Source organism: Odontomachus brunneus, unplaced genomic scaffold, assembly GCF_010583005.1.
Source record: "Odontomachus brunneus isolate Ranch 3 - 2012 unplaced genomic scaffold, Obru_v1 Obru_scaffold_006, whole genome shotgun sequence".
NCBI lineage: Eukaryota > Metazoa > Arthropoda > Insecta > Hymenoptera > Formicidae > Odontomachus > Odontomachus brunneus.
The window spans coordinates 965,994-979,374 of NW_022639456.1; the positions used below are offsets into that span (position 1 = coordinate 965,994).

Here is a 13,381-nt window from a genome sequence, read left to right on the forward strand (position 1 = left end):
TATATTCTTTAATTTAATACCATCAATTTTGTAAAATAAGACATTGTTATTATTAATAAAATGTTAGAATTTAATAAAAATGCTAATAACATTGAATAATATTTTCATATGTTACAGCAGCTGTATAAATATTTTAATATTGATAAATTCCTGAAAAATACTACAAAATGGACTTCCTTTTTTGACTATATAATAGTCAGATTCAGATCTGAAGTCTGAAGCCAATATACATACAGTATTAGAATATATTTTAATGAAATATAGGTATGAAAGAAATTCCAATAGATGGACGTATATTTAGAGATATGTTTTATAAGCTTGCATTGTAAAACAAGTAAAGTGAAGTATTATAGTAGAAAACTTGCATATCTCTAATGCAGCAAAATCTCCATTAGTATGCAGAATGGGCCGTAACCAAAATAAGGTTTCTAATAGTAAACTATAATACAAAAATTAATATTTATATACGCTATAGTCAAATTAATGTACAGAAATATTTTCATAGCTTGATTCAAGAATAATCCAGCCTTTTACGAATACTTAAGATACGGTTAAAACATTAATAACAGATGGGCTGTGGCTGAAATGTTAGTTGAGAGCTATTTTTATAGCTTTTTGACTCTTGAAGAAAATTACAAGGGATAAAGTAATATATTTTGACTATATTTTGAGCATTGCCATTGGTACAGAAAACTAATATGTACAAGTAGAATACACATGTCCTTCAATAATATTAGCCATTTTCAATTTAAAGCATCTTTTCGAATATATCTGTTTATATGTATGTTTCATTAGATAGAGAAAATATTATTTACCGATATCAGATTTCTACATTTTAGATGTGTGTCAGAGTGAATAGCAGTAGATATATTTTTCGTAATGTCTCAACTTATATTTGTCTATTCCATGTCTTATAAGAGAACATTTTAGTTGCAAAGTGAAAACAAAGTTTAACACTTATTTCATTACTATGTATATAACAAATTAAATATTATAAAGGGTTTTGTGCAATAAATGTTAGTAATTTTGTGCTATTACATATTTTAAGAAATTAATCTCAACAGAATATTCTCTTGCATTAGTAAATTATTATAATTCTTTACACACGGAGACGCAAATAACTCTGGTTGCTTCATAATTAATATTTAAACTGATTCCAAGGCAATTATCTTACATACGTGCGCAAATATTTTGTCAATAAGCATATTTTTCATGTATTAATCAGTATTATCTATTATTCCAGGAAAACATATATTGAGATATATATTCCCTATTCTACTTATAATTTAATGTATTTCACTGTAATATTGCTACAATGATTTGCTATGCTCTATAGCTGAAGGAAAACAATTGTATCAAAATGTTACATTCCTAGAACGTTGCATTCGGATAATAGAGTAAATAATATCTGGGCGGATTATCTAAGTAGCAATATAAACGTGATGTAAATGAAAAATGTTGTATGTTAAGTATTGCAAATGATACAAGAAAAGTTGTATCCCATTGTCCCTAGACATATCTGTGCAATAAAATATCTGTAATCATATTATATATGCGACAATCTAACTTAATAAAGTTACCTATATATTAAGTGCTACCAATCTATAAATTACACATAACGTAGGCCAGGCAAGTAAGGCGAATTTTTCTTGTTTAAACAAACATAGTTTTGACCATAGTAACACCCTTGCTGAAACTTATAACATTACTGGTTCATGGCATTACAAGATCATATTTTAACATATTAAAAAATAATATTAGTGACAACTTAGTGTGTGATGTGTCACTTAGTATTTATATTTTATAAATTATTTTGAGTCTTTTCATAGATACAAATGTAAGTTTTGCAAACTCATTTACAATATCCTAAATCATATTATCTAGTTTGTTTTTCTGTTGTTATTAATCATATTGTATAAAAAAGGAAAAAAACTAACAAGTTGTAATGGAGTTATATATTAGCTATATAACAATCTCAGTTAAAGAAACAGTGTCATATTAATATTTGTAAATTATATTAATATTATAGTAAATTATATTTTTTATTTAAACCTCGTGTTCATGTAAAAGCATATTTGGAATGCCATCATTGATGGGAAATTTTCTGCCAGATTCTGGACACAGTAAGTCGCCGTTTATAACCTCAATCTCTAATAGAACATGATGAGCCTTTTTCAGAAAATCTTCGTTCGTCTCAAAATCTTCTATCAAGATCTGAGGTAATTCACCAACATGTCCTATCTGTAACAAGATGCTTAATAATATTCTATTATCATAAAATATTATGCTGCATCTCAACGAAAACATATTGAGACTTACACTCTCTGCAGCTTTCCACAGCACTGTCCAGTCTAATTTTGGAATTATCCTAGCAATAAAATCTGAATTGAAATCTACTTCAGATACTCTGATATCCCTTGCCTGCAAAATTTTACAAGTATCTTTTGATCTTGCTACCTGGATTTCGTACAAAAAGTAAAATATATTATGTTGAGGTTGAGGTTGAGGTTAGGTATTAAGTATAGTTCTTCAGAGTAAGATAGTATTCGACGATAAATACAAACACGATTTGAATAAATTATTATAATTGTCATAACCTATCCTTACTAAACCAACCGAGATGTTTAATCCAAATGATTATCTTGTTTACAAGTTATCATTGACTGCGACTCATTACAATTATAAATACATAAGAATTACCTTCTAAAAAGCAAAAGCGTCTCAATTATCTTACACATCACTATGATCCTACATAAGAAAACCAACCTCAATCTCACCGCGCTAGACAAAATCGAAGGATCACTTACGACGATTTTCAGAGGATAACCGACCGTCACACCTTTCAGACACTTGGATGTTAACATATTGTGCGTGAGAAGCTTCATGTCGCTTAATAATCAGCAATCGGCAACTGCGAGTTACTTATTTAATACAACAACACAACAGAAGTATAAACATGCGCGACGCTACGCAACATACATCACGCGTATTGCTTCTCTCTCCTCTCTTGTCTCTGTGTCTCTCTCTCTCTGGATTAGTATACATTCCTCTGTGTGTCATGCAGGACCTTTCACCGTTTTCAAATGTTTATATGTAAAGGGTTGTACACAACCCAAAATGTACGACGAGCATATATCATTATCCGCACTAGTGTATTATAGACTCTGATTTGTGTTTTTTAAAAAAGAAAGGATGAATTTAAAGGGAGAGGTATAGGATTTAAAGGTTGCCTCAATGATCTCCGGGACATTCTAAATTCCAACGTCGTATAAAGATAGAATTAATTTCTTAGATCCTACCTGGTGTAAACGGCATTTGAATAAAATATATTCCAAGTCCCTATTTGGACAGTCACAATCACAGCGGACGGAGTCTGAGGCCGGTATTCATAGTCCGATCTTTAAGATCATCTTAAGTATTGTCTTAAGATGTTATGAACCAATCACCGAGCCGTATTCGTATCTTAAGACATTACTTAAGACGGTCTTGAAATAAGATTCGACTATGAATACTGGCCTAAGATCGTTTTTGCATAAAGATGCTCCCCAGAGCTAATATGATGGGATCTAATTCGGGCAATTAAACATATGATGTCCCTGGATATCTTTCTCGTTTTAGTAAGATCAATCCACGATTTCTGTGAGATTCCTCAATTTGCCATCCAATATTTCCTTCCCTTATATTCAAACTCTTTAGAGAGCTCATTTTGAAAAACATTTAAGAGTTCAATTATGATTTTCCCAATAATGTCAATAGGATCCAATCCAAATCTTGAGGCATTTTTTCGTTTCTTGACCAGGTAGCGTTTGTTTGGTTAGTTTGGTCCACTTAACGCTCGCAACGCCTCGAACAACAAATATAGAATGACGCTCGAGACGTTGCGAGCGTTAAGTGGACCAAACTAACCAACCAAACGCTACCGTGGTCACAAAAAAACGCTTCTGTTCGAAACCTACAAACATGCTCTCTCTCATCCTGCAACACTCAAGAGGTAGTGCGCGTTCCAGATAGTATATATTCAGTGTTTAGTATAAACATCTGTGTTACCACCACGAAAATGCGCCTAGCGAATGTAGTAAAGGCGCACTTTGTTAGATGGCGTCTCGAAAATGCACTTAGCTCTGGCCATTGAAATCAGACTAATGGCCACTCTCATGATATTGTTCTTATAAAACGTAATAATTATAAATGGCAAAAAAATCGAAAAACCTAGGAAAGAGGAACTTGTCCATTCGATTAGCAATTCAGTTTTGGCTCGAATATTCCTAAATTAAACATATACTTTGCGCCCAAATATTCATGAAACCACAAATCGGAGCTGCGTTTGACAGTTTATGAATAAACGTCAAACTGTAAGTCAATTATTTTTAGCGCACATACTCTTTCAACATAATTTTGAAGATTTGCTCATGAAAGTGTGGATAAATGAGACTAGAGAATCGAAAATATCGATAAGAGATGATCTAAAAACGCTTCTTTCTTCTCCAACTTGCTCGCGATTCTCAGCAAGCATCTATGCTTGGAATTTCTTTTCTCGGCCGTTGTGTCGCACTTAAAATGCGCTACGATTTGGACGACGAGCGCAATTTGGTCAAGCCGAGTGTCAATTGATAAAGACAAAATGACAAGATTACCTCGGCGTTTCCGGAAAAAACGTCTCGCGCTCCGGTTCGTGGCGAAGTAGCTGACAGTCACGTGACTGCTCCCGTTCTAGTCGCATTCGCCTCGGCAGATTGGTTAGAGATAATACCGAGCAGCGATAATCATGTCAGATGCAGAGAAATCGTTCGCCGCGAAGCAATTGATGTCGACGGAATATCGGTAGTCGTTCATTCGCGGAACGGATATAGTGAGTGTCGGGAGCTGAGAGAGTGCGAGAACGGAAGAACGTGAACGGGTTCACCGCGCGCGGAACATATGGTGAAGCTCGCGTATGCCGCGCTACGAGGTGCAAAATCATCTCAGCGAACTGACTGCGGCCACATCATCTGGCCTTGATGAAAATACGCAATCAGCTGTCCCTACCGCCCATTGTTTATCTCGGCCGACGACGAGAACGGTACTCGGTGGGCGCGCGCGATCCTCACCGTTCCCAAGTTGGATTCTAACCACTCTTGACGTGTCGTCAGATCTCACCTCTCGGATACGACACGAGAGAGTGAGAAGAGAAAGAGAGGATTTACCGATCTATGAAATCCCGTTTGCGACCGCGATCCGCCGAGAATTATGTATGATTCGTCCTTGCGATCGCACGTCGAACACGTCTTGCCACCTGGCCGGAGCGGCAAGACCGTATGTGTAACATAAAACGACACAGGTCTTTCGATTGGATCGTGTGATATGTGTCATCGATTTAAAAAACAGTGATATGTCTCGTGTGTAGAGGGGGAAAGGAAAAGATCTTATATGTAGAGAGAAAGAACTTGTAGTGTCTCTGAATTTTTTTTTTTTAAGTTGTACACATTCTTATCGCACGATAATGGAGATTGTCGGGATGAGATGAATTGATTTGAGAAGAACTTTGATGGACCATGTGTACTATCACGAGAGTGAGATCTTGACAAAAAGGGGATTTATTTTTTTTAGCAAACAATGGCTTGCGACACTCTTATTTGGGGGTTGTTGCTCTTGGGATGTAGCATACAGGCATTATGGGCTATATCCGAAGACGACCCCTCAGAATACATGAGCAAGGAAGAGAGAGAAGCTTTAAAGTTTGTATCTTCTATTGTCCATGATAGCACAACATCAACTGCACTAACATTATCAATTTTTTATCTTTGTGCTATATGTTACAGGGAAGAAGCAAGGGATATGTTTTATCATGCATACAATGCGTACATGGTAAATAATAAGTTGCAAATACTTGTTTTTAGTTGTATTATTGATATTGAAATGATAATGTACAATAATTTTTTTATTTTCTTCAAGGATAATGCGTATCCTGCTGATGAATTGATGCCATTAAGCTGCAAAGGACGATATAGAGGATCAGAGCCGAATAGGGGTGATATAGATTCTACATTGGGAAAGTAAGAAAAAGTATTAAATCATATAGATGTATTTCTAGGTAAAATCCTCTATATTTTTCATTTTGATTATAATCCACTCTCTAATATACATTCATGTATTATAATTTTCTAGTTTTTCACTTACTTTGGTGGATACACTAGATACATTAGTGGTAAGTTTGATAAAAATAACTATATATACTTGATATATTATAATTATTTTAAAAAATTAAATGTAAATATTTTTTATGCATTTTAGGTACTGGGAGATTTGGAAGAATTTGAGAATGCAGTCAAACTTGTTGCTAGAGATGTAAGCTTTGATACAGATGTTATTGTTTCTCTGTTTGAAACAAATATTAGGATGTTGGGGTGAGTAAATCATGTTGTTGAAGTAAAAATTGTATATGTGTGTGTAAGATATATTTATGAATATTTTTGTGATGACACACATGCGCACACGCACATACCTCATGTTAAAATGTTATTATTAACAGAGGTCTTCTCAGTGGTCATATATTAGCTGAATATCTGCAACAGCGAGCCGATATAATGCCATGGTATAGAGGAGAGCTTCTAGACTTAGCTAAAGATTTAGGATACCGATTTTTACCTGCATTTAATACAACTACCGGAATACCTTATGGCAGGGTGATTGTTTACACAATACTCTCTTGGTTTAAACGTTAATACACGCGCGATTGTTTTTTTATCCTGATTTTTTACCTATGAATTCCTTTGTATTTTTACTAACTGTAAAATTAAATAATTGCGTGTTAAGATATTCAAATCAGACGCTGTTTGCTTGCTAAACGATTACTTTAACATCTACGTATTTTATAGATCAATCTGAAACATGGTATGAGAGGAGTTCCTATGGAAGTGTCGAGAGAAACTTGTACTGCCTGTGCGGGCAGTATGATACTAGAAATGGCTGCTCTGTCGCGATTAACAGGAGAATCGATTTTCGAGGTAAACTATTAACTATACGGATACGAAACGGCTAAATGCCGTACTAAATATGATAGTGTATGTATTCTCTATTAATTAAAGCAATTAATATTGAAATAGTTAAACTATTATCATAAAATAGTTAAATCATCTCCCTAGGAGAAAGCACAGAAAGCCATGGACGTTCTATGGCGAATGAGGCATCGCGGTACAGACTTGATGGGATCTGTACTGAATGTAAACTCTGGAGATTGGGTACGAAGAGATTCCGGGGTCGGTGCTGGTATAGACTCTTACTATGAGTATTGTCTCAAAGCGTATATCTTACTCGGTAATTATCTGTATATAGTTGTATATGCGCTACCATTTTTATGCTGCCAAGAAAACATCTATAATTATTTTGTACTTTATGTGCAGGTGATGAAAAATACCTAGGACGTTTCAACAAGCACTACCAAGCTATAATGAAGTATGTTAGTCAAGGACCTATGTTATTGGACGTACACATGCATAGACCAAACACTAATTCCAAAAATTTCATGGATGCTCTATTGGCCTTTTGGCCAGGTTTGCAGGTATATTATTGACTTGATTGATAAGAAAGAAATTGCTCATTTGACGTTACTTTTTAGGTGCTTAAAGGTGACATCAAACCTGCTGTAGAAACACACGAAATGCTGTATCAAGTTATGCAAAGACATAATTTCATACCAGAAGCATTCACCACTGATTTTCAGGTACATATTATTTTAGCATTATGACCGGTCTTAATTATAAACATTAAACAATTCTTCTTATATATTTTCTCTTATAATGTATATCTTATAAAATGTAGGTGCACTGGGGACATCATCCACTAAGACCAGAGTTTTTAGAGTCCACCTATTTCTTATACCGAGCTACAGGCGATCATTATTACTTAGGAGTCGGACGTAAAGTGCTCAAGAGTCTGCAAACCTACGCGAGAGTTCCGTGCGGTTATGCAGCTGTATCAGACGTTAGAACTAACAAGCATGATGATACAATGGACAGCTTTGTATTGTCTGAGACCTTCAAGTACTTATTTCTATTATTTACGGAACCAGGAGAACTCGTTTTAGATTTGGATGAATTTATCTTCACCACCGAGGGCCACCTACTGCCACTCACACTTGCTTCCATAAGAACAAATATCTCGTCTGTAAGTGTATAATATATTGCTAAGATAAATTATGAAATTGTATCTTTGACGTTTCAATCAAGCAGGATTTCGAGCGCGATATCGTACACGTGGACGAGTTCGACCGTACTTGTCCAAATAGCTTGCACTTGTTTCCCGCTTCGGTGAGACAACCTTTGAGAAATATGGTCGAAGATGTATGCCCGAGGCGGTCACTCAAGCGGAGATTAAGCGCATCGCAATTTCAGGTATATTTCAATAATACTGGCGTATCTGTCCTAGTAAAGAAATATAACTAAAAAACTTTTTTTTCTATAGGCTAATAATTTGGAACATCTGAAAATGTTGAGTGATATGGGAATAACGACTCTAACTCTAGCAGATGGGCGGGTTCAACTTTTGCACACATTTTCTAATGTAACTAATTTGTTACATCAAGCATTGTATAAGTTTTGCTTGTTATTTTGTTATTATCTGGCTTCACAACGAATTAATGTATCTTGTTTCTTCAAATAGGCAAAGACCCCGCAAGATTCGGAGGAAGGATTACTGTTCATGCAGGAGATGGTCGAACTGAGTAAAATGCAAACGCAACAGCCAGAAACTAAGCCGCAAACAGTGACGTTCGTGAAACCTAAGACTGATCCACCGGAAAAAATTACGCTACTAGCTGGGCCAGCACAGTTTGGTCCCGAACTGCAGAGTTTCGATAAGATAACCGGAAAAGTGACATTCACGTATCCACCCGCAGCTTGTACCGATTTGCTCAACGCGGACAAATTGGCAGGAAAGATAGTAATCATGGATCGTGGAAATTGCATGTTCATAGAAAAAGTATGCTACTTTTCGCAGAACATCTCTTTTTTTAACCGGTTCTCTATATTTTTTTATTTATTTTTTTGTATACAATTTTAGGCGCGAAGAATTCAACAGGCTGGTGCGCTTGCTGGAATAGTGTTGGACAATATTGCTGGTTCAAGCGCAGCGACTTCGCCCATGTTCGCAATGTCCGGTGACGGAAAGGAGATGGACGACGTTACAATACCCGTCGTATTTCTATTTTTCACGGAAGCGGCAGAGTTAATGAAAGCTATTAACGCGGCGAATGGCGATCTCACTGTCACACTTGGTAATATAAGGATAATAAATATGTCATATAATAAAAAAAATTATAGATATATCATGTGCCAGGCTAATTATACGTTAATTTCATTATATATTTGTCAATTATAGGAATATATTCTTCGAAAGAAGAAGTTCAACTTAAAGCACCTACAGATTTGTCGCTGTTTGAACGTCTAAAAGGATCGTTAAAATCATTTCTTAGCCGACATATGACGCCACAGGTCTGTTGGTATTTAAGTTTTTACTCGCAAGAATTTTATAAAAAATTTCCCTTATTTTGTAAAAAAAAAAACAATGAAATTCTGTATGTTTATAGGCAGCAAACACAGCATCTAACCTGGATATTACGATTCCTGTAGTCGAATCTCAAGAATATCAAGAGGATACTATCGACTTCCATTACTTTCATGCGGAAATCATCAAAGATTCACTTGGTGGTGAAGTGAGGATTACCGCGCCGTCCGAAGATGCAATTATTATCTTAAGACCAGTTTCTACGCCAGTAGAGATTTTGTGGTATCAGTTAAAGGAAGTGTTTGTCAATCAAATATTCCTGAACAGCAAGCAAAATAAGGGTATACGAATTAGGAGTTTTATTTTGGAAAGCTATTACAACTGGGTAAATAAGGCACGAGGTGTGCTAACTAAAACGTCGTTGTCCTACAAAGTTCGCTGGTTCTTGAGCGAGTTGCTAGTTGTTGCGCCTAATTCGTCTATTAGGAAGATGGGACAGTTACTAGAACCAACGAAACAGAAACTGTTGAAACAATATCTGCTCACAAACATGGATACAATGGTGCTAAATTTAAAGACTGTGGCTACGAAATTGAAAAACATGAAATCGGTAAGACCCGACATGGAGCAATTGCTCAAAATTTCGGAATCGGGCATCGCACAGGTGGAAAATTATTCGTTCTTACGTCACTTGCTAGCGGATCTATTCGACGAGGAAGACGAAATCGTTAGTCAACACATCGCTCTTTTGGATCACATTCACGCGGAGGTGCATACTACATATCAAGAAATATTAATCGACGGAGTGCAAAAGCATTTGGAGAAAGCGGGAGAGGAAGACAGTTCGTATTACGATATATTGATTGCTGATCTGCAAAAGAATTTGAAGAATGTGGATAAAGGAGAAAATTTACTTGGGAAAACTAAAGAGGACGACTTAGCGGTCGCGGAATTCATAAGCGACAGTAATGGTGGAAAATCGGATCTTAAAGGTAGAAATATCAAGATCCTAGATGAAAATATGAAGATCCTAAAGAAAAGTAAGGAATTGGATACCGAGAAATTGGAGGATTTCGAATACTTTATACTGACAGAAATAGGGAAAGCAGTGAAACATTCCGCGCAAAATATCTTGCACAAGTATGAAGGTACGAATGATGTGTCGAAGAACGTTGTGACAGAAAATAAGAAAAGCAAAAATTCCGATAAGAGTAAAATTACTTTGCACTCCCCTCAAAATCAAAGTAAAGGAGAAGATAGGAAGAGTAAAACTCAAAGTTCCCTCAAGGAGGAGATAGATTCCTTGCGAACGACGAAATCAGTAGATGTAAAAATCGAGGAAACAGTCATTGAAGACGGACAAGAAGAAAAATCTACAGATTCTTCAGTGGATATAAATGTTTCTAATGCAAAAACAACTTCTACTGATGAAAGACGTGCATTATTGCAGGAAATTCGAAAGGAAATCAGTGACACGCAACATAAACACAAAACTGACTCCAAGGCAAAACCATCTAACCAGAAGAATGTAGTTGAAAGTAAAATCGTACCTACTGATGTGTTAGAAGAATTTAAAAAACCTATATGGGCTGCCAACGAGGAGAAAGACTTTAAGGACTCACAAGTTTCAAAGCCGCAATATAGTGCTGTAGAATCAAGTGAATTAAAATACAAAAAAAAATCCAAGAACATAAACAAAGATAAGGAAGTTAAACCAAAAACCCATAAAGCCAAACATATCGACGATGAATTATAACAATAGCTTTTGAAATTTAGGTCAAATTATAATTATTATGCAAAGACAAAGATTCGATTTCCAACGGCCATAAGGCTATCTGCACCTCAACTGATATTTTTGCACTGTGATCCAGGTGTGCGTGCAGTGATCTTTAATGACTTTTATATGTACAAGATATCCTAGAAAAATATTCCAGTTACTTCGTAAAGCCTACTTTAGACGATATGCAATTCGCGATAGAATTCAGCTCGCAATAAAGCACAAAACATCAGAATTAGATTTGTAAGTATACGCATATGTATACATTTGTAAAATTGAAAGTGTGTTTTTTATATTATATGGCGTATGAAACTCTCACGATTCACTGTCGCGAATTATCAATAATTTAAAGTGGGCTTTAAAGAAGAAATAAAAATTAAAGTCGTCAGAGTGTAACGACTCTATATATTATAATTCTATAAAGGGATTTTCTGGATTCTTGGAACTGGTGCTTACGAGAAAATCTATTTCGATTTGTTATTCCAGGTGAAAAACGGTGATGTTACTATAAAATGTATAATAGGTACTGTGGATGTAGCTTGTATAACACACGTGTGTTAAAGTGGTTGTGAAGATATTCTGAACAGGGCGCTAAACACTGATGTACATGTGTATCGTAGTATGATCTATATGTTTAAGTATATGATATAACGGCATATTATTTCTTCCACAGAAGCAGATTTATGTTTCGATGAGTCTATTCTTTGACTTCTATGTATTATATAATTGTATTATATGACTGTAAATTTATGAAAAGAGAAAAGCGCTAATATTCCGTGATGTACGAGCTGATAACATTACGAGTCAGAATAGACACATTGTTATTATTCTTCTTTTGACATTTTGTACCATTTTACTCCAAAGATGTGCCATTATTAACGATAATATATATTTATCTTACATTGCAGTGTTTAAAATAACATTTAGTGTACAAATAGATACGTTTTTAAAGCAGTTCTCAATCTATTGTGAAGGACACAATATCTATTGTGAAGGATCTATCAGACAAATTTTCTTCGCTTAATGTTAAAGATTGATTAACAAAACTTTCTGCCAATTGCATATCGTCTCTCATTATTATATAAACAAATCTAATTTATGCCGACTCATGTTAAGTTCTGGAAATTCAAATCTACATTCAATGTGGTATTAGGCGATGAACGACGATATGTTAAATATAAAATAATGTAACGATTCAGAAAATTATTTTAGTTGTGATCCGTAGGTTAAGATATGCCTTAAATGTACATAAACTTGTACATACAGAGATATGTCAATGTATATAATGTATAAGAAAAGTACTATGTTACATAAAGTAAATTCTATCATAGTGTTGCAGAGATAATCCAATATAAGTTTGGCCTTTTGATAACTTTCTGCTTTATATACTATATATATATATTTTTTTTTTTTTTTACTTGGGAACTTGTACACCAGTTATATATGAATACATTCTATGAAGTACAGCATTAATCTCCCTTGTAATAGCATAAGAAATCATTCTTTAATGTGCACACGTGTCCAAATATTCACTATATTGATTTCAATATCATGTATTTTAGTTAAACATATATATATATATATATATATATATATATATATATATATGTTATATGCTATATTATGCATATTATATATTGTAAATAGAAACACTATAATGCGCATCTAATGAGTCTGCTGTTTGATGTCGAATAACAATTTGCTGATGGATGCCAAACTGAATATTATCGAGTATATTGTACATTAAAGTGATTATACCTTTCTGTAAGTTGTCTGATTGTATATATGAATATTGCCTAATACACCACTATATGTAAGTGGTTTTTTTGAAAGATACATGTTGAAATAAAAAAAAAATATTTAAAAAAACATGACTAATGTTTAAAATGCAATTACTAAATACTATTGCAAACATATAACATATATGCAGTTTACACAGATAAATATGTTCATTTTCTCAATTAAATTTTTATTACTGCAGTATCAACTGACCAAAAACATTTAAACAGTGCAAAATAAAATTACAATTCTATGTACTTATACACATTGTTGCCTCCAAACCTTTTAAATGTCTCACTGCAAACTTATCAATATTCTGTGGGCATAGTTTTGACATCATCTAAC

The 13,381-nt window shown here is 34.5% G+C and overlaps 2 protein-coding genes across 3 annotated transcripts; one reads left to right on the forward strand and one right to left on the reverse strand.

Moving 5' to 3' along the window:
* Positions 1 to 642: 642 nt before the first annotated feature.
* LOC116853525 (multifunctional methyltransferase subunit TRM112-like protein) lies at positions 643 to 3,331 on the reverse strand. Its single transcript, XM_032834654.1, has 3 exons — positions 2,808 to 3,331; positions 2,320 to 2,421; positions 643 to 2,241 (listed from the first exon to the last, which is right to left on the reverse strand). The coding sequence occupies exons 1-3, from the start codon at positions 2,883 to 2,885 to the stop codon at positions 2,047 to 2,049; spliced, it is 375 nt and encodes a 124-aa protein (XP_032690545.1). The 5' UTR covers positions 2,886 to 3,331; the 3' UTR covers positions 643 to 2,046.
* Positions 3,332 to 5,592: 2,261 nt separating this feature from the next.
* Positions 5,593 to 13,128, forward strand: LOC116853445 (ER degradation-enhancing alpha-mannosidase-like protein 3). 2 transcript variants are annotated; one of them, XM_032834547.1, is made up of 17 exons: positions 5,593 to 5,714; positions 5,799 to 5,844; positions 5,932 to 6,032; positions 6,145 to 6,184; positions 6,271 to 6,383; positions 6,509 to 6,662; positions 6,855 to 6,983; positions 7,122 to 7,293; positions 7,380 to 7,537; positions 7,595 to 7,699; positions 7,798 to 8,142; positions 8,205 to 8,369; positions 8,440 to 8,538; positions 8,638 to 8,955; positions 9,037 to 9,250; positions 9,355 to 9,467; positions 9,563 to 13,128. In XM_032834547.1, exons 1-17 carry the CDS (start codon positions 5,593 to 5,595, stop codon positions 11,234 to 11,236), a joined length of 4,068 nt encoding a protein of 1,355 aa, XP_032690438.1. In that variant the 3' UTR covers positions 11,237 to 13,128. The 2 variants fall into 2 exon arrangements, with proteins under 2 accessions (XP_032690438.1, XP_032690446.1); XM_032834555.1 differs by having other exon boundaries at positions 8,208 to 8,369; positions 9,563 to 11,236.
* The last annotated feature ends 253 nt before the right edge of the window (positions 13,129 to 13,381 follow it).

What these genes read in the sequence shown, in the direction of transcription:
- LOC116853525 (XM_032834654.1), bottom strand. Translation starts at nt 2,885, where the DNA reads ATGAAGCTTCTCACGCACAATATGTTAACATCCAAGTGTCTGAAAGGT. An exon ending in GTTATCCTCTGAAAATCGTC is followed by an intron (nt 2,422 to 2,807) that starts GTAAGTGATCCT and finishes AAAATTTTGCAG; the next exon opens with GCAAGGGATATCAGAGTATC. An exon ending in TGTGGAAAGCTGCAGAGAGT is followed by an intron (nt 2,242 to 2,319) that starts GTAAGTCTCAAT and finishes ATCTTGTTACAG; the next exon opens with ATAGGACATGTTGGTGAATT.
- LOC116853445 (XM_032834547.1), top strand. Translation starts at nt 5,593, where the DNA reads ATGGCTTGCGACACTCTTATTTGGGGGTTGTTGCTCTTGGGATGTAGC. An exon ending in ATAGATTCTACATTGGGAAA is followed by an intron (nt 6,033 to 6,144) that starts GTAAGAAAAAGT and finishes ATAATTTTCTAG; the next exon opens with TTTTTCACTTACTTTGGTGG. An exon ending in CATTCACCACTGATTTTCAG is followed by an intron (nt 7,700 to 7,797) that starts GTACATATTATT and finishes TATAAAATGTAG; the next exon opens with GTGCACTGGGGACATCATCC.